This window comes from Struthio camelus, chromosome 6, assembly GCF_040807025.1.
Source record: "Struthio camelus isolate bStrCam1 chromosome 6, bStrCam1.hap1, whole genome shotgun sequence".
NCBI lineage: Eukaryota > Metazoa > Chordata > Aves > Struthioniformes > Struthionidae > Struthio > Struthio camelus.
This window is the reverse complement of record NC_090947.1, coordinates 12232483-12260419: the sequence shown is the minus strand read 5'-3', so window position 1 is coordinate 12260419 and position 27937 is coordinate 12232483. Positions and strand designations below refer to the sequence as shown.

At 38.7% G+C, this 27937-nt stretch overlaps 1 protein-coding gene across 4 annotated transcripts in view; it reads right to left on the bottom strand.

Moving 5' to 3' along the window:
• The window catches only part of HECW2 (HECT, C2 and WW domain containing E3 ubiquitin protein ligase 2), a 222182-nt gene that overhangs the window by 61702 nt on the left and 132543 nt on the right, over positions 1-27937 (bottom strand). For all 4 annotated transcript variants that reach the window (XM_068948246.1, XM_068948245.1, XM_068948247.1 and 1 more), the window contains 5 exons: positions 24143-24250; positions 11587-11681; positions 7365-7440; positions 4715-4884; positions 2108-2250 (listed from right to left, as the gene is read on the bottom strand). In XM_068948246.1, the coding sequence (XP_068804347.1) occupies positions 2108-2250; positions 4715-4884; positions 7365-7440; positions 11587-11681; positions 24143-24250 (592 nt within the window). The remainder of the gene's footprint in view (positions 1-2107; positions 2251-4714; positions 4885-7364; positions 7441-11586; positions 11682-24142; positions 24251-27937) is intronic.

Below are 27937 nucleotides of genomic sequence, written 5' to 3'. Positions count from 1 at the left end.
AACGTCACCACAGTGAAAAGGAAGACAGCAAAATTGTTTTACCTGCTTGACCAAAAATAAAATAAAAGAATGATGGCAACTGATTGCCTATGTGGTTCATTTCTACTTCATGTCTGTATTACCCACTCTTTTCCTTTACAAGGTTTCTGGCTAAAGTACTGTCTGTCTTTAGGATACCTAGGAAAATGGAACGCTAATAAACTGCTTGGCACACAAAAAATGTAAAAAGGCATAAATTACAGAGAAAAGCAAAAATATCTGCAAGACTTGCATAAAGTCTCCTCTAACAGCAGTATGACAAAAGCAAACCAAATACTTACCCATGTTCTTCCTACATATTTATTATACACCCCCCCCTTTTTTTTTTGGAGATCGGATCTATCAAATATACATAACTGAAGTATGGAGAAGAGAGCACAAAACGTCTTCCAGAATTTTTGTTGGGGGGACGAGGGGAGAGGGGACATAGAAAAGAACTGAGCACATGGTAGGTAAACCCCAGACTTCACACCACAAGGAATCCCAGGACAGAAAGACATTTGGGGATTTAGCATGGAAATGAACACCCTGAACTAGATTTTGAAACAAATCTCGATCACCACGCTGTTCCTGAGTATCTAGCAGTGTGCAAATTTATTAGAAAAAGCTCCATGCTCCAACTTGTAACAATTTGTTGAAATTCAGAGATGAAACATTTCTTAGTAAAGTTAGATTGTATGTACACCTGAACACTTGGATACCATTAGAAAGCACATGGGCAGGCTTTTTTATTTTTTAAACAAATTCTGTTATTAGAAGACACCATCAGAATTTTAAGCTACTCTTACAATTTCATTCTTATTTTACTTACCAGTGTAACCACCACTTTGGAAACTTAAAGCTGAAAACTGTTTTCAAATTGAGTTTGCTTTTCTCCATTTATGCAACTTGTTATTTTGATGGGAATATCTGTGAAAAAGGAGGCCAGTTGTTTATATCCTGCTTTTTGTACAAAAACGTGATGCTACTGCCATGCCCTTAAACTTTCAAGGAAGAAAGCATTTCTCCATTGTTCCTTGTTGGCCTCATCCTGTGGCCAATTAAAGTTAATGGAGACGCATTAACTTTGGTGGACTTTGAGTTAGGCCTACACAAAACATATTTGAACAATTCAGTTCCTCCCGTTGTCGAGGAATTATTTTTTCTACCTAATTTGTCAAATATAGCATATAAAGGTCAAAAGGTTCTGGCAAAATAATACACTGCCTAATATTGCTTTTTCTTAAACATAAAATTGTACTTCTGCACACATCTCTGCTCCTCCAGCCACTTGCTTCATACCAATACAGCACAGTGCCTAACTATGAAGTCTCGGGCTCTTTTCAGTACACATTGTAGCCCAATTTGATCATACATTTGACTGTATTGTGATCCCTTCCAGTGACCACCATGAAGTAAAAAAAATAAAAACAGAACACACCCTAAAAACACCCTTTCAAAATCTCAAAAATTTGTTTCTTTGAAATACTACGGATAGCCGCCGCCAACAACAACCACCAGAAACTTCTTAAAACAGCACAACAGACTAATTTCGAGGTCCATCAGCGCTCTGTTCACAGTTGCTAAGGCAATTTTAGTGGTGTAGTATCACCAACATTTTGAAAAATAACCAGCCACTGCCTTGTAGTTCTGCCCACTTAGCTGAATAGATATTAAAATTCTGATTATTAAATTGACAATTAAAAATGCTTTAAGTGTAAAAGAAGTGAGACAACAAACTCTGCTTGTTCTAAAAAATTTGCACACAATTGTATAGAACTGTGATAAACAGTGCCTTGCTTCTGGGTTAGTTAGCCACAGATGAAATTTTTTTGTGTAAAGAAACTAAGTTAGAAAAAAACTGCACACACATGTATATACAAACACGGATACACTCAGAGCAGGCCAAGAAACATGTTTTCCAATCAGGCAATAAGGTCACATATTCTTTGTAAAGTTATTTATTAAATTTCCTACTGCAGATTCAATAGGTGTGTAAAGAATTAGCTGGGAAAGGCTGCTCTGTGCCAGTACCCCAGATGTTGAGTCTCATTGATCAGTGAAAGTTAGCAATGGAAGTGTAATTTACCCAATTGCATGTCTCTCCAGTAGTCTCTGAACTGGTATGGTTAACTTCCCAAGAAAGCGCTTGATGATTGGACGACTCTTGGCAAATTTGTCTTTAACCTCAATTTCCAGGACATCTGTTAGAAGTGCAACAAAAGAATATTTCTGGAAGGAAAGAACATATTTGACACCATATCAATATAGCTTTCTTTATTCGGAAAGTATGAACATAATTACTACCAGTTTGCAGTGAACTCCAAAAGCAACAATTGATGAGCACAGCAGTTTCCATTCCGCAGAACAACGTCAACATCATTTAGTAAGAACTGTAAGAACTTCTGCACATATAATCAGCCTCTCAGAAAGCCCTTGCCTTTACTGCTCCTCAAAAATAAGTGCTCAGGAAAAAACTGCATTGCAGGAAAGCACTTTGGTCCATGCCAGAAAGGAGAAACCAACGTATCCTAATGCTTGCTTCAGTTTAGACAGAAAGTAAAAGCAGAAGCAATCCTCACTGTACTCTCACCAAGGAATAGAAAAGTAGCAGTGTCAGTGCAGGGGGAAGAAGGAAAGCGTCTCTTCCCAGGCTGCGCTTCAAGAACTTCCCTTCTATCACCACACTGCTGCCGAGTTAACTTTTTGTGTACAAGACAAAGTCAGACACACACTGTAGGATAATAATGAAACACAGTATTTTTGTGAACACTGGAACTAAAGGAGCAGAATTTTATGTAGATTTTTGATCTAAAGTTCACAAACGTTCTCAGTGAACCATGAAAGGCATTCAGCTTCAGTCAAAGTTTCTCCTGCACTTGAGGCATTTATACCAAACAGTGCTACTTTATAAATGATCTCCTGATGTCGAATGAAGTCACTCTCCCACCTTTCCTTCAGAGGGAACACTATTAACAGTCGCTACCTTCAACCTAACATCCGTTTTCACAAAATTTATGAATACTTCATCCTTGAGATGTGTGTTGCTCTGTCAAACTTGACTGAAGGCAGCCAGAAGATTCAAAAGTGGTACAAAAGCAGGTATATGAGTGCACACGCACATGTGCACACACACATACACATACAGAGAGAGCACGCTGACAAACTCCCTTAGGAACGCAGGTTTAGAAACCAAAGATTTTTTTTTTCCCCCTCTGGATGAGATGTTTCAAACAAACTAAAAAGTATGGGTAAAATCTACTCAAAAAAGCCTATGCTATCCTGCGTTTTTAAGATCTCAGAGCAAATCACAGCTTCAGTATAGCGGCCAATACACATCTAGCTGGACAGCCAAAGATGTATTGAACAGGGTACAAAACAAGAAATAACCCTTCAGCTCCACTATACACATCAACTAAACATATTCAAAACCAGTAATTAATTTGGGTCAGGAATAACACCACTTTCTCATGCAGCGAAACTGGCAGGGTTGGGTTCTCGTGATAAACAGAACTTAAAATTTAGCACTCTGTTTGCTATAAAATTGCATATCATTTTGCAGAAAGGAACAGATGTAAAAAAGGATCAATTCTACATCACTACTCCAGCACGTGTAACAGGATCATAAGCTGGTACTGTCAGAGCATTGCTACAGGGAAGATTTAGCAGTTAAAGCAAGATGATATAATGTATGCTCCAGTGAACATTATCATTGTTGTAATAAAGCTGCAAAACCAAGGGAGTGGGGGAGAAGAATGGGGGAAAATACGAGTAGATTTTTTTTCCTACTGTCTACTAGGAGGGACGGATAGAGAAACAGACAGAAAGAGGAAGAATCAATTTAGAAATTAAAATTCTCAAATTTTGAAGTCTTTCACAAATCTATAGTCTTTCTCACAACCAAGCACTCAAGAAGCAGTGCTAATGCTGGCCCTGCCCTGTTCTGCTTTAGTGCTTGCTTGACTTGATTATAATTTGTGGAAACATTCTCCAAGCCCACTCACCAGCCCTCAAATGTTATGGACTTCTGTCATTAAGGAGGGGTTTATTTTAACACCATTTCCCACATAACCATTTCTCTTCAAAGACGCAGCTTTGCTCATGTGTTGAAGACAGTTGTGGGACTGCATTGTTCCAGTTCCCTCTCTGCAACCTGCTCAGCTTACAGACAAATCTCAAAAAGTGCCTTCTGCCAAGCTGCCTTTTTTTTCTTCTTGCTAGGTGGTGCTGTAATTCCTTCCTGGGCTTTCCTTTCTACAGCAGCGCAGGCAGTACACCAAAGAGCATCCCCTGCCTGACAAAACAGAAACCTTGCCAACTGCTACGCAATGAGAGCATCATTTCTGAATGAACGGTGGTTGCGATCACAGAGTATGAACGCTCACTTATTGCACCTTTTCTTAAAGAGTCTTCTCACAGCATATAATCCATTTTAATTAATTTATTCTTCCAACTCTTGTTTAGCAGAGAAGGGAATGAAAACCTCACAGCAGTGTAGCTTAAACACAGAGCTTAAACACGCAGATGGATAGCTGTTTGTGTCCAACAACAGGATTCCTAGAATTACTCTAATTTCTGTGTCACTTTAAATTACTACAAAATACACTCGCAGCCATGAGGACCAATGCATAAAGAGAAAATATAAGCCTCATACACTGTATCAGCTGGCAGACAGCTCTTAAAAGGCATACGTTACCTCTCTGTGCCAAATAGGATTAGTTGTGTTACTGATGATAGTCGACCTTCTTTCCTGACCATGATGAGCAAATGTAGGAAATGTACTTTTCTTGCTTGGCTGAATGGACATCTTTAGGTAAGGATCGGGGTTGAAGAACATGCCTTTTTTAAGTCCAACCGCTCTAATATCTTTAAAGCAAGAAAAGGAGGAAGAAAAAAAGAACAGAGCAATTAAAAATAGCTGAAGAAGTGGCATATTGCCAAAATATTACCCAGGAAACCAATTTACCATAAACCACTAAATAAAGCAACTTAACATTAGTCGTACAGTAACTGGTAACTAGTGCACAGAAGACAGCTAAAGCAGGAAGTCAAGTGTTTTTCCAAGAGACTACAGAAAGGAAAGGTATTAACATCCTCATTTACATTCTGGCCTCCAGTCATTTGTAACAGAAAATATAGCATGAACTTTTAACTTACATACAAACGTTTTTCTCAGTACTACAGTACTACAGTAGCGTGCCTTAAAAAAAACCACACTACTTGCTCTGTTTCTGGATGACAGAAAGTGACCAAGATAAACAAATGTATGGGAGGTAATGCAGTGAAATCATGCTTTCTCAAAGTCTCAAAGTTCAGACTTTGAGAAACACAATTTCAAATATTCATTATCAAGACTGCTCTGGACTATGACGCACACTCTCCCAGCTTTGAGGAAGACAAACTATCCTGCACAAAAAGAGCCAAGGTCTTCTGGAAATGCTTCTTTCCATCTATGGAAAACATAGTACTGTGACCGCTTGCAACTTGCAGTAGTAAGGAATGACTTTGTTGGATGCCTAAGGACATTAATGAGAGCACAAACTTCAGCAAGAGCAAAAAGAAAGAGGGCATTTTTGATAAAATATTAGACTTTAAACCTAACTGTAAAACATTTCTCTGTTTAGGCTTGCTGAAGCAAAAGATTTTTATGCCTTTCTCCATTAGGTAATCTAGCAGGTAGCAAGCAGTCTTCGTGACCCTGCTGCAATTGGAACATATACACTTGGACGAGCCATTTATATATGAAGGCAAAATTCAGTGCACTAAAATGAAATGTCACACCTATGGATTCAGTAAAAGAAACTATTAAACAAAAAAGAACAAAAGAAAAAACTCCACTACCTAATATTCAGAATTAAGCTGCGTAGTAGAAATACAATGAAATAGAAAGTAACGCCCATTAAAAACATCAACTGTGTATGTGCAATGACCGCAAACACACACAGAGCTTTGTATCATAATTTTTGAACTAAAGCCATTCAGAAACTCCTTTGCCAGGTGAGAGCACAGAGATACTTCCGACAAAGGCAGACCTCTGTGTCAAACGGCCCATGGCAGTCCAAGAGCTATGAAAGGCGAGACAAGCACGAAGAAACTAAGACTCACTAGCAGTGAAAAGAATCTACCTGATTTAATTTTGTATCAATCTGCACAAGCACAGATTATGAAAGGTCTCCAAGCGTGAAGCAGATGATTTTTCGATTCCATCAACAATCTTATTTCACACTGATTTGCTAATACGGTAATATACTGTACAATGTAACTAATAATGTATGACATATACTGTCATGATTTATAAACGGCACCCAGTCAGGAACATTCAGTCAACCAGCTCACTTAAGTTTTCCTCATTCATTTTAGAGACTGCTATGAAGCAATCATCGTTTGCCATCATTTGATCCTCAACAATTTCAAGCGTGCTCATCCGAATACATTTTCTTAAAGTGATTTAAACAAAGACTTGAAGGACACATTTCAAATAACCTTTTCAAATTATACCACAGGCAGGAAAATCAGAGAAATTATTTCACTTGCCTTGTTCACAACTTTTTTTTCCTTCCAGGTTCTGTTCTGCAGTTACAGGACAGAAGACCAAGGAATGAGAAATTTAAAGGAAATGCATAACTACCTACATACCATAACTACAGCAACAGGGGAATGAGGACACTGTCACCGTAGCTCCTTGGGTCTAGAAGCCTCGTTCAGTGACAGAAAACTATCAAATCCTGCCCGTGTTCTGCAAAGCCCTCCGTGTATCTTCTTTCGTATACCTTCTGCCTGTCTGCATCAGTGCTTCCTTATCTCCTCTTACAGGTCTTCTCCGAAGAAAATATTTTGAAAGCCATTAGTTCTACCCTTGTTTTTTGAACATTAGTGGGTCTAGTGCTAATTAAAACAAGTGAGGCTGCTAAACTGTAGCCCTCAGCTATTTTGCAGTAGCAACAGCTTAGCTCTCTCTGTTACAAGTAAATATATTTTTTTAAACCACCACTTGCAGCCGTTGCTTTTTTTACTGCTTTCTTCAAAGGGATGACAAACTTGCAATTTAGTTAGGTTGAAGAGTGGAAAATTTAGCCGCTGAGAGGAATTATCCCTTAGGCAGACTGAAAAAATTTCTGCACGTTTCTCACGCCAAGATGCTATTTCTTTAATCCCTGGAGATTCCTGATTCTGGATTTTTTTCAACAAATAGAAGTTCCCCCCTAAAATGACATCCTTCAAGCCACTAGAGTGAATTCCTGGAGAGGCTAATAAAGAAAGGCATTCTGTCTTTGAGCGTTTTAACACAGTTTTCTCTCTTTTTGTGAAAGTAATTTGCAACAACTAGATTAGAATTGTCTTTTTACCTGACAGGGTAAAGCTGACTAACTTCCGAGAGTGCTGGGTTCCAGAAGCACCTTCATCCATGCCTTCTACTCCCATCTAAAGAGGAGAAAAAGTAAAGTGTATCCCAGCAGTTTCCTTCTGTTTTTATACGTGTTTGACAACGATTACGCAATTGTAAAGTAGTACGCAGGGGAAGAATCCGACCAACTGCTGTCTATTACCCATAGGAAAAGTTACAGCCTCTGTTTCTAGGAAAACAGCTACTATTCATGCCATGTGGTGTTAACATACCAATCCTTGGAATCAACAGAACAGAGTATACATAGGCTATTATATGGGAAGAGACTTATTTTAATCAAAAAAAGAAAGTGTATTTTCTTATGCGTTTTGGTTTTCTGAACTTAATCAACAGTACGAATTGGTAATATATACCAAAGTATGATCTAGCCAGTGACAGCATGTGTAACTTTTGCTAATTTTCACAAACAGACAGTTTACTTTGCAACAAAAAAGATTCAGCAAAGAGATCATAGACAGACTAACAAACATTTTTTTTTTAAAGAAAGAAAAGCATTTCAATTATCTAACCATGAATGTAATCTAAAAGCTACGCTCATGCTTCAAAGATTTTCAGGTTTGTTTTTTTCTGCTTTCCCTAACGAAGGGTTTCTGTATTACTTCCCTCTCCCTCCCCCAAAAAGGTTTCTCATGTATTAATATGTCCTATCACTACATATACAGCAAGAGTTCTTATGACTAACAGAAGCATTTGCTTTTTCAAGAGGAAGATGTGCATCCAGCTAAGAAATCTAACATAAAAACATTGATGGAACTATATTAAAAGCAAAATGGTTCTCCACGCAGGCACTGCACTCACTCCCAGACAGAAGAGATTAGAGTCTACTGACAAAGCTTCATCCAAACACCGCACTGGGGACATATATACTAGGAATAAAATAGAAAGTCATCTCATCCGTTAAGTCGAATAAAAATGTGTACACCTACGTATGTTGATAAAGTATGTAAAGTAACATTTAGCATCTGGACAGCTGTTGAAAAGATGAACTAGAAGTTATTTGGGGAGACTTGGTAGCCAGACTAGAATGTGGAAATCGTTAGGAAAGCTGCTCTGCATTAATTGAAAGTGCAACCATACCCTTTTATATTGCTTTAAGCAATTCAATATCATTAACTTTCAAATACTTCCCATGATTAGCAAGCATACTGAAAGAACAGAACCAACATCGGTATAAATACTGGGGCATAATCAACAACTGATACTGCAGAATTTCTTCCTCTGCAAAATTCTCGCGTTTAGTGTAACAGGCAGGCAAACAAATCAAGTGCTAAAGGAAGAGCGATGACGCTGATGCTTGGCGTCCCACCGGGGCTGGGCACGCTGCTGAGGGAACGCACTGTGACAGGAAGTGACACTGTTCACGTTCCAGCCTATTTCCCTTTCGCATTGCTCGATCCATGATTCACCATCATTTTCAAGGTAAAGCATTTCTCACCACAATGCTCCAAATTCTATCACTTTCCCACTGAGCATGAAAACGTTATTCGAATGACCTTGTACGGAGACCCAAGCAGTAGCAGTTGGTGAGGAAACCAGGAGGGCCTCAAAACCACAACAGGTTAATTCCAGCTCACATTCCTCTATTCTAAGCTCAGACTCCCGGGAAGCAACAAGGGGCTAATCCCTCTGGGAGGCTCAGGCTGCAGGTGCAGGGTCATAGGACCCATGCATATTTCAGTGTACCCTCTTTTTTGGCTTATTTTAACATGTACTGATTTCTTGTTAAAAATATTATACACAACAATAAGGCCCTCCTCGTTCTATGTATGTTTTTCTGCTAAGTCACTGACTCAGTTTATATTAGGTTACTGTATGAATAATACTGTTTACATAGCTAATCATTACTTTTTATATTTTACAGAAAATATAACTGCCTATGATTCAGTTATAATAAAATAAATTATAAGTCCATTCGCTAGCCATGTCACAGAAGTGGAGTCTCCCATAAAGCAGGCATTGCTTCAGAGATATCAGTGTCACCATTCACTAATATACTCCTTTCCAGTTTCATTATGATCCAAGCAGCAATTTCAATTTTTCTGTTCCTGTTTCAAAATTTGATCCTATATTTGACCATAAATATTTACAATTTTGAACTACAAAGGCTAGCTCACCTGGGAAAACGTAGCGTTCCTGACTGCTAGATCAGACCTCGTTTTTCCACCAGAACAGTGTTCAAATGAACACGCTAAAACGTTAATTGCTTATCCAAAACATAGGATGGACTGAAATAGTTGGTGTGATTTGGCTCTCACCAAACGTCTAACCAAGTAATACCAAAATTCAGAAAGATCCAAGTAAGCAGGTAACTTATTACAGATTAAGAAAAGCACGGGCGTGCCTTGACTCTTTTACCACAACCAACGTTTCTGTAATAACAGACATGATCAATACCAAGAGAATATAGTATCTTCCATTAGACAGTACTTGAAGTTTAACCCTGAAAATAGGAAAATGGTGTTCAATATTAACATTTAATAATAGGCATACTTGTGTATAACTAACCCAACATAAAATTTTTAGGAAGTCTCATCTGAGCTCTCATATGACATTCTCATCAGGGAAACTAACAGCTCACTATTAACGTTAGAGCTTCGTACTGTTAGCACAAGCACGTTTACATAACGTTGCATCTTCTGTCAGGAGCCTCAGGGTTACGTCAAGTCTGCAGAACACTCACGACTCTGCTGCCTTTCAAAGGAAACAGAAATTCCAAAGGTGATCCACGGTCAACTACACAACACTGAGCAATGACTCTGAAAGACAGGTCTTCAGGAAACTCCCAAATATATCCATGCATATTGAAAGATAAAAGTTTAGATGTCCTTTTGTGCAGTGAACTTCCAGAATATCGGTGACTAGTACAACAATGTCAAGAAAACGTAAGAGTTTTAATGGTTTCTCCATTCCAGTGCACTCATTCTGCTTCTCAGTAACAATATACAGCAGCAAGTAGTAGCGCACTGTAAGGGTCACTTTGAGCCCTCCAAAACATAGCTACCTTCCAGGTTGCAATTTAAAAATTAATATTAAAAGTAGTGCTTGTCGAGCTCAATAATTGTAGCACAATGTCTGATGCAAAATATCAAAGTCCATTTGCCTGCTGCGGACCCACATTGTTTATAGTCAGCTGACAGAGATCTGGCAATTAAATAACAGTACTAGAACAGCAGTTCTAACAGAAAGAACCAAACATTTGGTAGACTGAGATATAACATCTAGTACAACATACACAATATAATGTAGCCATAACATTCACTTGTATGTAGCACGCAATGCTGAGAAAGTAGAAGGGAAAGATCTGAATAAAAGCACATCAGCTTGAGTAACTTGTGCTCCGCAGTGTCTTCAACGCTCTGTAGTTGTCAAGACACTGTTCTGACAGATGTAGTATTACGTATTTGGCAGCTAACATCAATGAATCAAATGCACTGTGGAACATTACATAAGCTGAATATCTAAGTTAATAAATTACTAGCCTAGTTAATAAATTACTTTCATCAGAAGCACCTGGATGCAAGTTCGGAAGACTCTTAGAAAAACAGCATGTGTTCAGTTAAAAAATATATGCATTTATTTTAAACAATTAAAAAATTCCTTTAAAATATCCTCTATTTCAAAAGCACAAATGCCACAATGAAACTGTAATAAGGAAACAAAAACTCTCGACAGAGAATTATCTAAATTTCAATGCTCTATGAACACTCAAAGAATTCACTTATCTCTGCAAGAGGAGGGTTGTCAAGTCAGTACGTGATAATTGCTATCTCATCAACAGCTTAACTTCAAATATTAACAAACAGTAAAAAGAAATGGAGACTTTGATAAGGATTCCGTTTGAGTTAGATAACCATTGAAAAATGTTTTCCTAGAGTGTTAAATTACACTAAATCTGCAGCCTCAAAATTGAATGCAAGTAAAGTCAAATTTTTAGCAGAACTATTTCAACTAAACTCAGCCATTTTTCATGTCTTTTTTTATCATTAAAAATACAAGACTTATAAAAACATTTCCTGATTTTGATGATTTGGTCAGGCTATCTCATTTTTTGTAAAAATTTCAGCTGATGGTAAAACTAGGAGACTTGTATCTACAGGTTTAGCTGATATTTAGTATTACCTTCTTACACAAATAAAATGAACAGCGAAATGGGCTAAACTTACCATCACAGCTGGATTTTTCACAGTGATACATGGAGTAGTTGCTCGGAGGGCTCCACTAACACCATGGTAGTATTTAAAACAGATCTTTATTTCGGCTAGAAAACAAAACATTAATCACATGAAATCCTTCATGATTGACACTGGGCAAGAGAAAGACAAAAAAGGGAATACATGCATATAAGGAGTCATAGGTCACTTCTGTTCAAATGAGCGTGGGCTATTTCACCAGCACAGTTTACCGAAACACCTTCACTATAAAAGCACACAATAACTGTCACTGAAACATATTTTCTCTCAACCTGTATAAAATTGGAAGCCTGTCTCAAAAAATTCTGAATAATTTTTTCAGTTAAAATGCGGGTAACCTCTGCGTTTTTTTATTTTAACTAGATTTCTACTCAGTCAGTAAAAAAAACCAGTGCATTTTTTCCAGTTCTTGCAGTTGAGATGGCCACTGTCACTATCGAGTAAGAAAAGTCTAAATATTTACAAACCATGGTTCGTATTAACCCGCTTTTTAATTTTTGAATGGATCCGGGGGAAGGAAATGAGATTAATATTGAGCTGCAAAGACAAGTCCATTTCAACATAAGAGGGTGAATGTGAATTACTATTTTTTCAGCAGACCTGCAAGTTGGAAATCAAAAAAAAGGTATGCATCTGTTTTATTCTTAAATTATTTAATCAGATGGAAAGTGAGGCCTCTCTCTACAGCTTTATAAACAAAGGTGGAATTAAAGAGATGTTGTATCTTGATACTTTATGAAATACTCAAAGCAACTGATGTGCTTCTCAAACGGAAAGTGCTGTGTAGCATGTTTAGATGAATGCATTAACATATATCATGCTGCCATGATGACGTAAAGAGCGGCATCCTGTTTACGCAGTCTGAACAGGTTTCTTTCATATCAAAAGCGGTAATTCTCGAATAAAATACTTTTCCCTATAGTAATTGTGATTCACCAAGACAGGATAAAGGGAGCCCTGCACTGGTGAGTATGTGCAGTGAGCTCCTGAGTCGCAGTGGTGACTGAGGCTACCTGTCTCGCATTTCTTCCCTAGCCTTAGACAACGGCACAGAGAACAGAATGGCTCCAAACATCCGTCCCTTCACGCACAGTTAAACGCAGGACTGCAAGGAATAAGGGCAGAGATTCAGCATATGTTTACCTGGACTACAATACAAACATATTTATTGCAAGACAAATGTGCTTCTTCCTCTGACTTGATTCTTAGGAGACTGAGGAGAAAATAAATCATTAGATCATCTATTATGATCATTACTGTGCTCTTTGTTGCCCCTTCTCCACTTTATGAAATGAGTGTTGAAATATGGACTCCGGAATTATACACAGTACTCCAGCAGCAGTCTCAACAAAGCTGAACGAGGAAAGAAAAAAATCATTCCCTCAGTCCTGTCAGACACTACTCTACTTACATACCCAAGAAATGCACTAGAGGTCTCAGTCACAGTTTACACAGCAAGCTGACGTGTAGATGCAGGATACACTCACCCACTCTGCAGTCATGGCCTTCATGACTATCATCCTGAAGTCAGCTCAATCAAAATTTATTTTATTTGGCTGTGCTCATCTTGCTAGACCATTCTAAATGGATCTTTTATTGTTTTTATCCATTTCCCTAGTTCTCATACAACCCGCAGATAAAATCAGTAGGAACCTTCGATTTATTTTCAAATCATTGAGGAAAACATTTCAAAGCACCGCATCTTGTATCAGCCACCTCCTGAAGAGCCCCGCTTTTCAGATCTCCCCTTTTTGTGTGACCTGACAAACCTTCTACTATCGTTTAGTATGCCAATCCAAAAATATCCTTCACAGTGGTAACAGACATATCTTGAGGATGAGATAAAAGATTACAAAACTCAAGTTCTCAAAGTTGGGATTCCACGTTAGCCCTATAGATATTCTGACGTTCTGGTAGGAGTTGAGATCCAAGCATGACTGATTATGTTGCAAAGCCATAAACTTTGGAAAGCTCATTCGATATGAGTGGGATCCATCATTCAGTGATGTGTCTCTAGAAATACCTTAACAGTAAATTAAGCATAAAGCAGTTGATTACCTCCTTTTCCGGTGCTGAGACCTTCTATTGCTTAACAAAAAGTAACTTACCTAATTTTCCAGCTAATATTTCTCCTACTGCTTCCTTATAATTGCTTCTGGAAAAGCCTTACCAAGATATTTGCTGCAAGGATTCATGTCACACTTTGGATCAAGTTGCAGGATACATTCGTGAAGGAAGCCTGAAACGCTTAATGTTGGAACACAGGAAAGGGGAACATTTCACTCTGTTTCTGGTCCCCCTGAACAGAGCTTAATTTGCTGCTTGCATTTACTGCAAACAAAAGAGTATTACATTTAACTAAATCCCGACCACTGCTGCTGTTTCCCTGTGTTCTTCCACCAGGGCTACACAGCTATAATTATGGCTGACCTTGATCCTCTAGTGTTTGCCCTATCTAGAACAATCTTTCTGCTTTCCCTCTTCTCTGCTGGGATAACTCTTCTGTGAGAGTTTCGTGACTGTTTACCTCTGGGTACAGAAATGGCCATAGGCAGGGACAAAGTATAGCATCCAGTTCAGACAGACCAGAAGATGTGCATGAAAGTCTGTGCGGTTCAGTTCTTCCAACATGGTTCAACAGTATGCCAGGAGTCCTAAAATACAAAACTACTATGTACCAAATGACGTTCTGAGACATGCAGCAAGCACGATTCCTTGAAGGCTGAGGTATTTCATTGCTGTAAGATGAAATGTCCGCTTATCCCTATTCAGAGAGGATCAAAAATCTATTCTGCAGTCCTGCTCAGCCAAAAAGAGTTTTTTAAATGTACTGCAGTTATAAGTTAATATTCATTTACTACCCTCCTCCAGGAACAAAGAGAAAGCATCTCAGAACTGTCCTTCAAACGGGAAGCATCTGGCTCATGGTGCCACCAGGGACTTAGGCACTGGAGGAGCTGCTGATCCCACTTCTTCCTACTTACTGCTGCGTTTGTGTATATCGTCAAAATATGACTCATCTAGCCTGCTCTATTTACCACAAGTTTTAAAGTAAAATTCAAAACACAAACAGGATTTCTAATGAGCTATAAAGGTTTATTAGATGTGTTTAACAATTTTGAGTAAGAACCTGCAAGTTCTTCCTACGTTGAGAAATTCTGTTGACTTCTCAACAATGTGCACATCCAAACAGGCACATAAGAATTTCTAGCTCACATAAATTGGAGTTCCAGAGCTTGGGGTAAGTCCCGCCAACTTTCACAAGTGCTTAGCTCTTCATATTGTGTAAAATGAATATATCAAGTAACCAGGACTCAAGTCTTGAGCCTTAATCATATTGTGAACATATTACGACTATGCGAGGGCATAGTAAGATGACAAACTATTCCACCAAGCCGCCTTCTTTCCAGCTGTGCTGCTCAGCTTTACAAATGACCCAGTCTTTGTTTGCAGAGGATTTCTGGAGCTGCTGTTTTTCAGTCTGTTGATAATGGCTAATTTCTCCCTATTTATCTCTTCAATGGAAAGGTTATCTGCTTCTAAAGTCTTCCACCTATGGACTACCATAATGGCTTTGATGATGGACAGCAGTTTTCTTTATACATTCTCACTACAGTGGCACGTATGCTCCCCTAAAGGCTGAAATGCAAAACTAGGAGCAGTTGTCCTTCTCATTAAGAATTCTACAAGCACATAGTAATCTCTAATACCTGTGTGTAGCTAGTAATAAAAGAACACAATGTTTAATGCAAGAAATAAATTGAAAGACACCTTTCATATAAACTGAATAAAAACAAAACCAAACACACATGCACACACAAAGAACAGAACTCTTCAGGATTAACTGCTTGAAATGGTTAGAAAAAGCCAACTGAGCACTTAGAAATATGACATATGGAGACCTTTTCCCCTGCTTCCCAACAGAAGCAGTATTGATTCGGCTTGGGCTTTGTACAGCCCTATACGCCTGGACTGCAGAACTGTGGTTTGCATCGTGTTGATGGCATTAACACAAAAGCAGCAGGACTTGAAATCTTCAGCATGAAGACGAAAAGTGGGCAACGTGGCACATGCATGCAGGCGTGGCCAAAGTGAATACAGGTTGACAAGACTGGACCTTGCATACAGCAAGAATACAATTCCTTCATAGGACCAAAACCAGCTACTGTAAATTTTTTTCTTAACTAACAATGGTAGAAACTACAATTAATACTTGACAATGAAAGCAATCTCAGTGGAACCCACTGTCAATTCACAATAGCCAAAGATCTGGCTCTTTGGCATTTCTTGACTTCTATTATCAGAGAAACTGTGATTAGAATATTCGTGCTTGATATCTGATGGATTCCTGTGCTCCAGATTATTAAAAAGAGATGGCTGTTCCTAAAAAAAAAAACTCAATTGCTACCTATAAGGCCCCATAAACGCAGAGAGTGCTCTTCAGAAACAGTTCAATCACCTGCAAACAGGAGTTTGCTATTTACAGAGCTGAATTTAATATCATATTAATATATAGGCTTCCTCTTATTCTACAGTATAAACTCCCTAATAGTATGTCACCTAAAAAGCTTTCTTAGTTTCTTTCATTCTTTCTGCCACATTGTTTTTCATGTGCATCCTTTAAGGGAGAATTTGTGCTTCTTTTTCTTTTCTACTTCTTCCCCCAGAAAAGCTAATCAGCTTGTTTTTTTAATGTGATCTGTGCTGGAAAGGTTAACAGTAGTAAACATAGAAAGGCAAAGAAATCTGTACCTAACCACAAGACTATTGGGTGTCTGTTTGATTCAAAAAAAAAATGACATCGCAGAATAAAAAGTATCTTCACTCATAGGAACAAATATGATTGTACCCAGCTCTGTGCTCGTGATACCACATCCATTCCATGGTCAGTGACATTCCTCCAGACATCATATAGTCTGCAAGAAGATCTTAGAGCCACCAGACATTTTCTCTTCATTTAAAAATAGGACAAAATGAAATTTGGGTACCTATGGTTCTTTAAAACTTAACACACAGAGCCATATAAAAAAGGCTACGTTAATTAATTAAATCTGAACACTCCATAACACCATAATCCCCTCTTTCTAAAGTCAACGGCTGTTACCACATTATAGCCATAGACTTATAGCTCAGGTCCATTATATAAAAATGTTGGAATTAACGAAGGGTTTCTGGGACTCTGACATTTGAATTTCAAAAGAATTCCTGCATGAGATTATAGTGTTGCATTTATCTCTAGGGACTATATGCACTCTCATCTCATCAGCTTATTCCAAGTAATAGCTTGCTTTTAAAACATGAATAATTCCCCCAAGTCCCCCACTTCATCTGTTTCCTGCCTTTCATATTTTATCTTTGTCCATCAAAAAATTGTTTTGTATAGAAATATACTTGGAACACATAACCACCAACATATTTATAGAATAACACGTTCTTTTCCAGGAGACAGATAATTCAGTTCAACAATTTTTTTCCCCTTTAAGAACAGTTTGCTCCAGATATATCCTAGTTAACAAAGCATCTAAATTAGGAGGTGGAGTCCCCCTACACTCCATTTATAAGCAACGGGCAGAGCTACCTCCAGAGGACAAGCCAGATCTCAGTCTCTGGAGATGAACAATACTCCCTATTAACTGCACAGAAACTGCACAGCAGCTAATATCCTTGGACACGTCAGATGGACACGAAGTTACTTGGGCCAAATCCATGGTTCTCTGCAGATATAAACACATACTCTCAAACATTCAGTGAGAAAACGTTGACAACAGAGTGACCCATCTAAAAATAATAGGAGAGCATGTTTCGCAAACCTTATTTAAGGTCTCCCTAGAAAAAATTAAGTTACTCTTGCTCAGGCTTTATAAACCTAAAAGGGAGATGTGATCCAGGGAGAAGGCCCCACGTTAAACCCTCATTTATCTCAGCTGAACACAAACACTTACTAGACGACTATACTGCTTTAAAAGTGCTCGCACACTCTTTCAATTGAATGTTTTCCTTATCGTAAGAGTTCAGTGAACACAAGCTATTTATTCAGATATTTAGCATTCTTTTCTTTATATCACGTTAATCAAGTATCTTTGTGATTATGTCCTACTTGTATCAGCACAGCACAGCAAACAACAGAACAGCAGAACGCAAGTGCCGAAGTAGGTGGCCTCCAAGTAGCTGCCATCTCCCTCAGCAGGTATAGCGAAGGATTTATTTTACAGGAGGCATAATAAAAACTCAAAAGCAGCTTAAGAAGACTTACAGAGAGCTTCTTAGATGAACTAGTATCAATAATAGACAATTTAAGTCCCAGCAGTCTCTTTTCACCCAGCCTGCTTCAAAGGAAATTACTCAAACAGTTGTTCATCCAATAATAGAGTCCACCTATCCCTGCCACCAATACTCACCTTGCTATCACTCCGAGACGTTCTTATTTTTACTCACAGTCATAAGCATTGCCTATTATATTCCAGTTTGGCAAAGCATCTAACTATAATCTAACTTTTAAGACAAAATACTGGGGATGATATGCACTTAAGAAAGTCAGTAAGGCTTGCCACAAATTGTAAAAATGAAAAGCAACGTGATTCCGTATCAGTTATTTGTGATACTCAAAAATAGCTACTGAGACACAACAGGAAGAAAAAGCAGAAGTGTAACAACAATATTTGTAACTCAGTGAATGTGTTCATAAATAGCTTACGGACGGACAATAATTGCAAGGTAGTCCCCAGTCAGAATAATCATAGGGCACTAGTTACACAGTGTTACCTAGGCTCAGAAGGTACAGTACAATTCAACATAAGTTAAGATATGAACTTCAGAATTTCACTTAAATGAAACCTAAAATTAAAGGAAGATCAAAGCATACAAAGACCAGACACAAGCAATGAATCATGTTGACAGAACATTCATTAACGTTGACCATTTTGGTCCAAACCACTAAAAATGCTGAACTGTGCTTGTACTCTAACAGATAAAAGAACTCTTCGCTCAAGCAGCCCTTAAAAGCCAAGAACATCAAATTCAATTATGAAGCTCTTTTTTTTTTTTTAAATCATATTATTTTTAAACAAAAATGAAACAAAAAAGCTAGGCTGGGAATCTGCTCCACTGAGTACAAAGTATGGCAAGTTTCAATCTCTATTAATAGACTGTTTTTGCCAAGTTACAATTTTATGGAAATACAGAGTGAAGATAAAGAACTCTATATACAATTGTAACATTATAGCAGCATAATCCAAACGCATGTATTAACACATTTTCTAAACATATCTCAGTTTATTCAAGTCACAAAACTGAGATTTTAAGTACAAAATCACTATATCTGAGTATTGCTCTGCGGTACCAGAAATAATCTTACCACAAACATCCCAAGGGTGGCTTGGAAAAGGTTGATATGACAGGACTGGCAGTCTCTGGATCAATGCCAACAGCTGCCACTATGGATTACTGTTCAAGGCGTAAACCCACAGTATCAGAAAAGCAAATATATGCAAATAAACATATTTATATTCTGCTTATAATTATGACTATGATATAGAATACTATAAATACTAGCCAAAATATTTCACTATGAGTAAAGCAGAGGAAGGTCTTTCTTGAGGATACTGAAATTAATATTCATAGGACCAAGAATAAAGCTGACAAATACAAATCAATATGACCTTATGGTCCAGTCCAGGAAACCCATCTCGAAGGAGGCCCTTGGCCTCTGTGCCTACACTAATAAACTAAATAAGGCCATAGCATGGACTCAGGTACAGGCCTGTGACCACCTATACCGCTTAACTGTCACCATGCAAATTTAGAAGCTGCAGCTTCTAAATGGGCTACTGTTTTTATGAACTAACCTTCACAAGACTCAAGGTTCCTTTCATATTCTTTTTCTTTTGCTACCCTCTCCACCAACCATTTCAATGCATCTTTCTGCTACCTCTATTCTCCGTGAGGAATACTGTCATGTCTGTTCCAGCAGGACACTCCAAAGGGAGCCATCACCATCCCAAGTGCACAGACTGGCACACCCAGGGAAACTCCCTGCCATGTTAAATCACTTCTAGGGCACTTGCAGCCTCTGTTGCGTCAGGGGCTGAAGGACCTGCTGTACTTAAGGAAAAGGCTGATGTCAGGCCAACTGCTAGATAACCACACCAAACACTCACAATCCATGAAAGCATTAAGCTGTGTTGCACCATCACACTGTTGCCACCTATTCAGAGTAACGCTCCTCAAACTTGTCCCTTTGTTTTACAGAAGGAAGAAAACTCTGTGGAGCTGTGAACAACAAACAACCCTTCCGAAGTTTATGCAACCAACAACTCTAGCGAGTCACTTTTCCTTCCCACACATTTTAGCAAGCCTCAAACCAGAAAGTTTTTAAACCACCCCTATTATGTAAGTAATGAAAGGGATATTGATGCTCATATTCACTTTGTTGAATCTCTAAAATGACAGAACTCCTTTTCATGCTTACACGCACTTTTGGTCTTTCCCCAGGGAAAGAAAAGCGGAGCACCTGCCTCTGTAGCGGCTGGCTCTGCAACATAAAGCCAGCCACTTCATCTAGCGGTGACAGCTTAAGGGCACCAGCTGCTGGTGATGGTGAGCTGGAGATTGTACTTTGCAAGTACGTTATTTCCTCTCGGCACACTTTTTCTCTCCCCTCAGCTACTCCCCTCTGAGGTTGCTTCTATTTCTGGAACACATTAAGTTTGTTTCTCATTATTTCATTGCTGATTCTTGTGATTCCCCCTTCTCAGGGCACAGTCCATGGAAATTTTTTGTGTTGGCTTTTGTCAAAAGCTAGTGAGAGGTTTTTTTGATCATATTTGTTTTGCTAGTTTTTGGTGCTTTGTGGGGGAGGAAGGGGAGGATTGATGTCTCTTTACTACAAACGTGATGAGCATCTCCCTCCTCCTCTTTCTGTGGATTGCCTGATCTGAAGGGAGGAGATGGCAAACCACGCCTTTACGTGTTAGTTGCTCGGGAAATAGGAGACGCTAAATCTACGAGGAGGGGTTTTAAGAAGAACAAACTGAATGCCTCGAAAATTGTATTACGAGACCACAGATACACAGTAATGCCAAATTCAGAAAAATGCTTAACCAAGGTCTAACATTAAGCAAAAATTTCACAGACTTTAATCAAACCATTAATATGTTGACAATGGAATAACAGCATGAGGTCCTGAATAAAGGCCTAAGAGGCTTTTCTTAAAAGATACAAACCTGAGGACTGCAGGAGTCTGATATCCTAATCCAGCAGACTCCTACTGAGCTAATATCAATGTAATTAAAATAGAAATATTCCTTCTGCATGAAATTCATTTGCACATGGCTTGTTAGCTATGCTATCGTCCTCCGCACTTTGCCCTACAGAGATGTTATAGCCTGTTATAGCCTTCCTGGTGAAAAGATGTGCAGTCTCCCAAAGCTTTGACAATGCTAGGGAAAAAAATACAATCAAACTCTTTGGGGCAATCTGCATGTTGACGGATCTCAACTCATTATTCTACATTAGTAAATTCTGCAGTTGCTTTTCTTGCCAAAGAGACAAACAACTTCAGGCCAGTTTCATTTATCTTTTGACTGTAATTCCTAAACAATTATCATACTTACTTAACGTAACTCTGTTTATGGGCGTGTATGAGTTCTCATTGCCAGAGCTGGCTCAAGGTTTCTCAAGCCTGTGGCTAATACCCCCTCCTCTCCTCATGTATAGGTAGGAGGGAGCCTGCCAGTCATACAGGTAGAGCAGCAAGCATACAGGTAGTGCAATCAAGTGCTGCCTGCGCTCCAAGCAGACGAACACAGAACATCTCTGAGCTACAAACCCTATAGTCACATAAGCCCAGCTCTACCTCAGTTACATATTTAGCTTAGCAGCAGCCCTCTGGAGCTCACACATGTCAAGAGCATGAGCAACGACCAGAGGACAAGGTCAAGAGAAACTCTGCAGGTTCCACCTGCTAGTCTCTGCACCAAGGGTGGAGCAACCCTGCTCATCAGTTGCTTAAAAAATTGGGGACGTTGCTGCCGAGCCTGGAATTGTTCCCTAAGTGTTCCCTCCATTCCTAGAGAAGCACTGCAGAGTTGCTAATGCTCTGCTGTATGTCATTACTGCGAGGAGTAAACACGACAAACCCCTAATACCATGACCTGGGTATGATATCTTCTGACTCTTGATAATGATATTTCCAAACGTAAGAAATCTACACTTGTAGAGTTTGTTCTAATGTTTGGAAAACAACAGCAGATTAAGGCATCAGAGAGACCTTAACTGTAACAACCAGCCCATGCTTACTGGGGGCATCAGCCTCTCCATATGCCTCTCTCTCTTGCTCCCTTGCCATGACAGCAGCGCCACGCAATGTGCGGCACTGAAAGCACAAACTGTATCAGTGCCATGGCAGGAGAAAGAGGCTAACGGGGGGGGGCTCCATTTTTCACCACAGCTGGCGTAGGCTGGGACAGCGTCCCCGTCTGCAAAACGCAGGGAGAAGATGAGCTGGGAGACACAGGGCGTAGCGCTCCCCACACGCAGCCTGGTGCTGCATGGCATAGCCCCCCCAGCTGCGGTCATATCTGAACTGCACAGCCACTCACTGCGTTTGCCAGAGCTGGGATTTAGTGATGTGAGGAGGGGGGTGGGGGAATCCAGCCGTGTGCAGTCACAGCAACATTACATCTCCCCATATTAGCTAAAAATAGAAGCCTTGCTGAGCAAACATTGCCACAGATCTGCGCAGGCTTCCACTTTACACAGGCGGATCAGAAATTCAGTTAAGCCTTCTCAGTGCAATTTTTGGCCTCTCACTAGAAACACAAATTTCACAGGTGACATATTTATCTGCCACACTATGTGCTACAGCAACATGTGCTCATCAACATCCCTTTTTACAGTTCTCAACTGCTGCATAATTGCTTGTCTCTTGTTCCTAATAAGGTAGCAGAACTGGTAACACTGCCCATGATCGAGGAACACATACGCTGCACTCTTGGTAATGGCCGGTTGCAAAGTGCAGTTGGTTATGAAGTGCAAAGTCAGTTGCAGCTCATTTTAAGTTAAAACTGCTAATTCTTGAAGTACCAGCCTAGGTCATTCACATGAACTAAACATATTGTCCAAGAGCCTCATGACAATAGATTATGGAGCAACACCAAGCCAGCTGAAAGATATAAACAAACACCCTTGTGGTCAAACTGCCAGTATTGGCAACACCATGGATATAGTCTGCATCTACAAGAAGGAAGAGGCAAGGAACTCTTCTAACATACCTCTGAATCTGCTTTAATATATCACTGTCTTTGGCACCAGGAGCTTAATTATCTTCTTCACGTTCATTATTTTCTTGATCTTTATCTTCAGTTCAACCATTTTTTCTTGTAATGAACTCCTGAAATTGATTTTGATTTTATCCTATTAAAGCTTTTTTCCACTCCAGTGGAATATTGCTGTATTGCATTTGTAAAAAAAAAATCTGCTGTGTAATGCATAGGGTAACTTGGCAAGATCCAATGAAGAGCTTTAGAAACATGAAGTTTTAATAATTATTTATAGTAAAGGGTACACAACACCTCTTGAAATAGACATATTGCTGTTATATCAGTTAATTAGAAAAAGAATTTGTGCCAAGAGCTACAGTTAGCAGCATCGCAAGGTGCAGTGAAGTAATAATGGAGTGGGAGTATATATATTTTTCTAACTTATCAAGCAAGATTCATGATTGTGAAGCTAAACAGGCGGCAGAACAGCTCACAGCTCATTTGGGACAGATTGCCACTTTGACGCTAGGCACATCAGTTCTCAACAAGCTCACATCCACCATTTTAGGATTTCAACGTCAACTTCTTCAGGAAACCAAATATTTTAGACGGTAAGGTAACGCCTTTTCATCGAAAAGCAAAGAACAGCAAAAAAAAATAAAAAAAAAAATCACACAGCAGAGTGGCTTAGCTTCCTATAAATCAAAGGGGTGGCATACCACTCAAATTTGAAGCTTCACTACCAATACTTCTTACGGAGCTCATCTGAAGTCTGTTCCTTCCGGTCTGACTGAGTCTTTCAATGCTTCACAGCTGCCTGGTCGATTTTCCAGTGTACCAAAATTTCAGCTGAAAAATCCTCAAGTGGTTGGACAGGCGGCTTTCTAAAGACAAATCTAACCTCAAAATTAACAAACACTAGCACTACCAGCTTATTATCTTTTCCTTTGTGTGCATGTGTCATTAATGTTTTGTCCAGTTAAAATTTTAAACTTATTTCAATGCATGTATACTATGCGACATTGCACAAGGCAATTTCTTCCTCCCTTCAGCTGAAGTATGCTGTTTAAGAACATCCCTAGATTACAGATGCACACCTAAGCTCAACTCCATTTTTTGTGATGTCTGGCAAGGACATTAAAAAAAGGATGTCCCCTAGAGAAATATCAATTCCTTTGCTTTTTAAGAGAGTCTGGATATTAAGTGCCATCCTGTTGGCATGCCTTCACACAATCACATACTTGCCTTACATTGCATAAATATATACTCACATTCCATAAAATATGGGCCAGGTTCAATTCGCCATACAATTTGTCCTTTCTGCGTGCCAGTCACTCCCCGATTCTTGGAATCCCAGAAATTAGCTGGAGAGTTCTCATCTGAAAGAGGAAAGAAAACAAATCTTATTTTGTAAAGTAGTATTCATAATAGTAAGGGGTTGGGTTTTTTTTTTTTTTTTTTTTTTTGGGGGGGGGGGGGGGGGGTGTTCAGTTCAAGAAGCCTGGACACAAATAAGGACTTCTGTTAAAACAAAAAAACAAAAACAAAAGATCAAAAATCAAAAAATCATAGACTAACTGGCAAAAGATAAATGGCTTTTCCTATATGGTTATAGCTAGATCAATTTATATACAGTGAGCAGACATGCATACAGCTAAAGTAAACATACCGTTTCCTGTAAGAGCTGGCCTACCAAAGTAAAGTATCAAATTCCAAAACTTGACAAACTCAATAGACAGGCTACTGGGAATGTATAGTGACTGCAATTTAAAACAACACAACAGTTTTCATCACGGGGTTGCCACACCATTTATTTACAGCTGTTTTGCTCCGTGACAAGAAAATAAAGCATTCATTCCCTAGGTATGAAACATGGAAACGCAACTATAGGTATCAGGACTTCTTTTAGGTTTTAAAATATTTCAACCTTCTAGAAACTAGAGAGACTATTTTTATGCCCACACCAGAAAAATTTGACGCTTTCAATTTCCTGACCTGTACAGTATTATCACCCATCAGTAAACCTGAGTTACAGGTTCACCAAAGGGCAGAATAAGGCAGAGACAACAGAGCAATTCAGTGAAATTCATTCAAAAGAGCAGAATTAAGAAGCAAACAGTAAATATTTGAATATCAGCTTAGCAATATCAATGTTTTCCTCTTGTAATTAACTCTTCACTCCCAACAGTAACGAAAACAGGTCTTGAGGTTTGGTTTTTTTTTTCCCCCCAGCCTGCATTCAGACACCCAAAACGCTTTTGAGCGAAACAAAAACAAAGCGAGAAGCTGTTCAAAGGGAAACAAAGATTAGCTACAACGACCCACAAGAAGCTGACAAAAATCCAAGTTAACTTATTCCAAAAGATCTTTGGAAGTATGCACGAAAATATTTTACATATGCATTTAGGCAGCTGACTCTTAAGTGGACTTATATAACTGCTGCCTCAAATATCACCAAATACCAAAGTCTTCCCAGTGATGCTTAATATCACTTACTGTTTAAAAAATAAACAAACAAAATCTCTTTTATTCTATACACTTGAATGCATTCTACAAGACTTCACCAAAACCAAGTCTACTGCGGCTTTTTTCATGAAACTAACCTATTCAAGCAGGCTTTCTTTGTACTTTGGTAGGAACTCCTGCATAAATAAAACTGCAGAATTTTTACCTACGTTGCCGAAATCCATATACTTTTTATGAAAGAATAACAAGCAATGCAGATTTATTACGTTTACCTTAAAATACATATACTTGCACTGAAACTTTTCTTCCTCCAGTTCATTGTTATCTCAGCATATACGCAATATTCTCCTCAATTATGATTGGTGCAGTCTACACATTTACATTTGACTAAATTGACATGCAAAGCATTACCAGACACACACTGGACTTCTTCCCTGATTGTTCAAGAGCAAATTATGCATCCTGTCCACAACCCGAAGGATCTTTGGAGAGTCAAAAAGAAGCCAAGGAAATCTTTATTGAGATTTTTGTGCCTCAAGGCGTGGGCAACTTGGAGAATTTGTAGTAAGATGTAGTCTGAATACCTCAACATTATGACGACTCCAAAATACTTTCCTAATCATCTCCTGAAGTCTGTGATCCTGGAGGATATACAGAATACCCTCAGACTTAATTTTCCATGTGCACTCAACACAATAGTACATAAACCACATGTATCAAAGTCAGGCACACAGATGGTAAAAGCTTCTTCAAAACTACAAAGAGGAGTTCTTAACGTACAGCCCGTAAAGCATCCCAAAGGCCTCAACAATCTCTGAATGCAGCTTGCAGTGAGACTCAAAGTGAAGCCATATAAGGCTGATGAACTTTTAAATATGCTTTCTCCACTCCTAATTGAAGCCCCCACTGTTAAGTTACATTCCACGGACAGAACGCTGGAAAACGGTAAGATATAGTTTAACTTCTAATATACCTGTGTTGGTGCGTATTTTGGTCCATCATACAAACTTGGCTATCCAAACCATTGCTACCAAAAGAGAGCAGCAGACCTTTGAAAAATCCCAGTTATCTGAAACACTAACAGTTTTAAATTATTATGTCCTCATTATGTCTAGGTAAGTAAGGATGTATTCTACGACAAAGCCAGCTTCTCTAACCAGCTCTCCCTTTTCTGAATTTCTGCATTTAATCAGCTAGAAAACAGTCTGTTCCTAATTCCAAACAGAGGGACAAATATTTGGTACATTATAACCATAAACAAGATAATTCTGAATATTGTCTAATTCAACACATCAATAAACTTTTATACAATGAAATATGCCTTTAAGAGTGAAATTTCCAATAATTAAGGTACAAGCAGTTGTTCTTTCTGTTTTGAAATCAATCACCAAGTCAAGTCAATAGGAACCTTTACAGAAACATCAGTGAACTTCAGAAAATGTCCTACATGAACGAGATGCAAGGTAAGGCTGACATTCTGAGCTGGCGATTACAAGAAGCACCTTTTCTTATACCTTAATTAATAAAACTCAACATTTAAGGAAGTGCCTAGATCTTCATCCTTTTCATCAAGTCTCCAGTAAAGGAGACTAAATTATTGACACTCTGGTCACAGGCATCTTGCCATTGCAACAAAAGGTGGTGGAGACAGAGGGATGAAGTATGCTGACAGACCACTGCCTGACAGCCATCTACTCAAATTACAGAATTTGGGGGGGGGGGGGGGGAACAGCTTTGATTTTCTTCTGAAACAGCTGAATTTTTCTACTTATATGAAGTTATCCACATAGAAAAAAAATTATCAGTGTATATGGAAAAATGACTTCAAAGCTCAGTTCATCGTTTCAAAAAAGAAATCAAACAACATGAAAACATTTAAGTACACAATATTACAGAAATTCACCTATCAACACTGCAATAAAAAACAGTTAAGCTGTCATAGTCTTAGCAATAATAATCTGCGTAAAAAACGTTTGAGAGCACAAAAGGCAGTGCGTCAGGATTACCACTGCCTCCTCTCCAAAAAAACATATATATTCCCTAGGGAACTTCAGTTCTAAGAAGTTCTAGCGCCTTTTTAGTCAATTACTGCTGCTGTTTGTGAAACTGGCTGCTGTTCTAGAACCTGGGCCAAAGAGTATATATAAACAGCAGTTCCCAGAACATAAAACATGCAACAAAATACTCTCTTAATGTATTAGTATCTTGTCAACTCAATCTACGCTTCTGAAAGAAAGAATACAGTGCAAGATCCACAGTGTCAGATTTCTATCTTCAATAATTCTGTTAGACACAAAACGTTACAGATAGTAACTTGCATCTTACAGTGCTGTAACTCTTGCACAAATCAACGAATGCAGAAACATATGCTGTTCTGCACTGAAGAATGGGGAGTAATGAATATCACTGTGTGGAGCTTTGACTAGCGCTCCTTGAAATCACTGTAAAGCAAACATGCTGTGAGTAATACCGTTTTCTGTAACTGCTAAATAACCTCTGGACCTGGTACTAAGAACTGAACTCAGGTTTGTTTGTTTGTTTGTTTGTTTTTTACTTGCAGGCTTCACCATCATTACCAATTCGTTTAAGACAGATTAGAT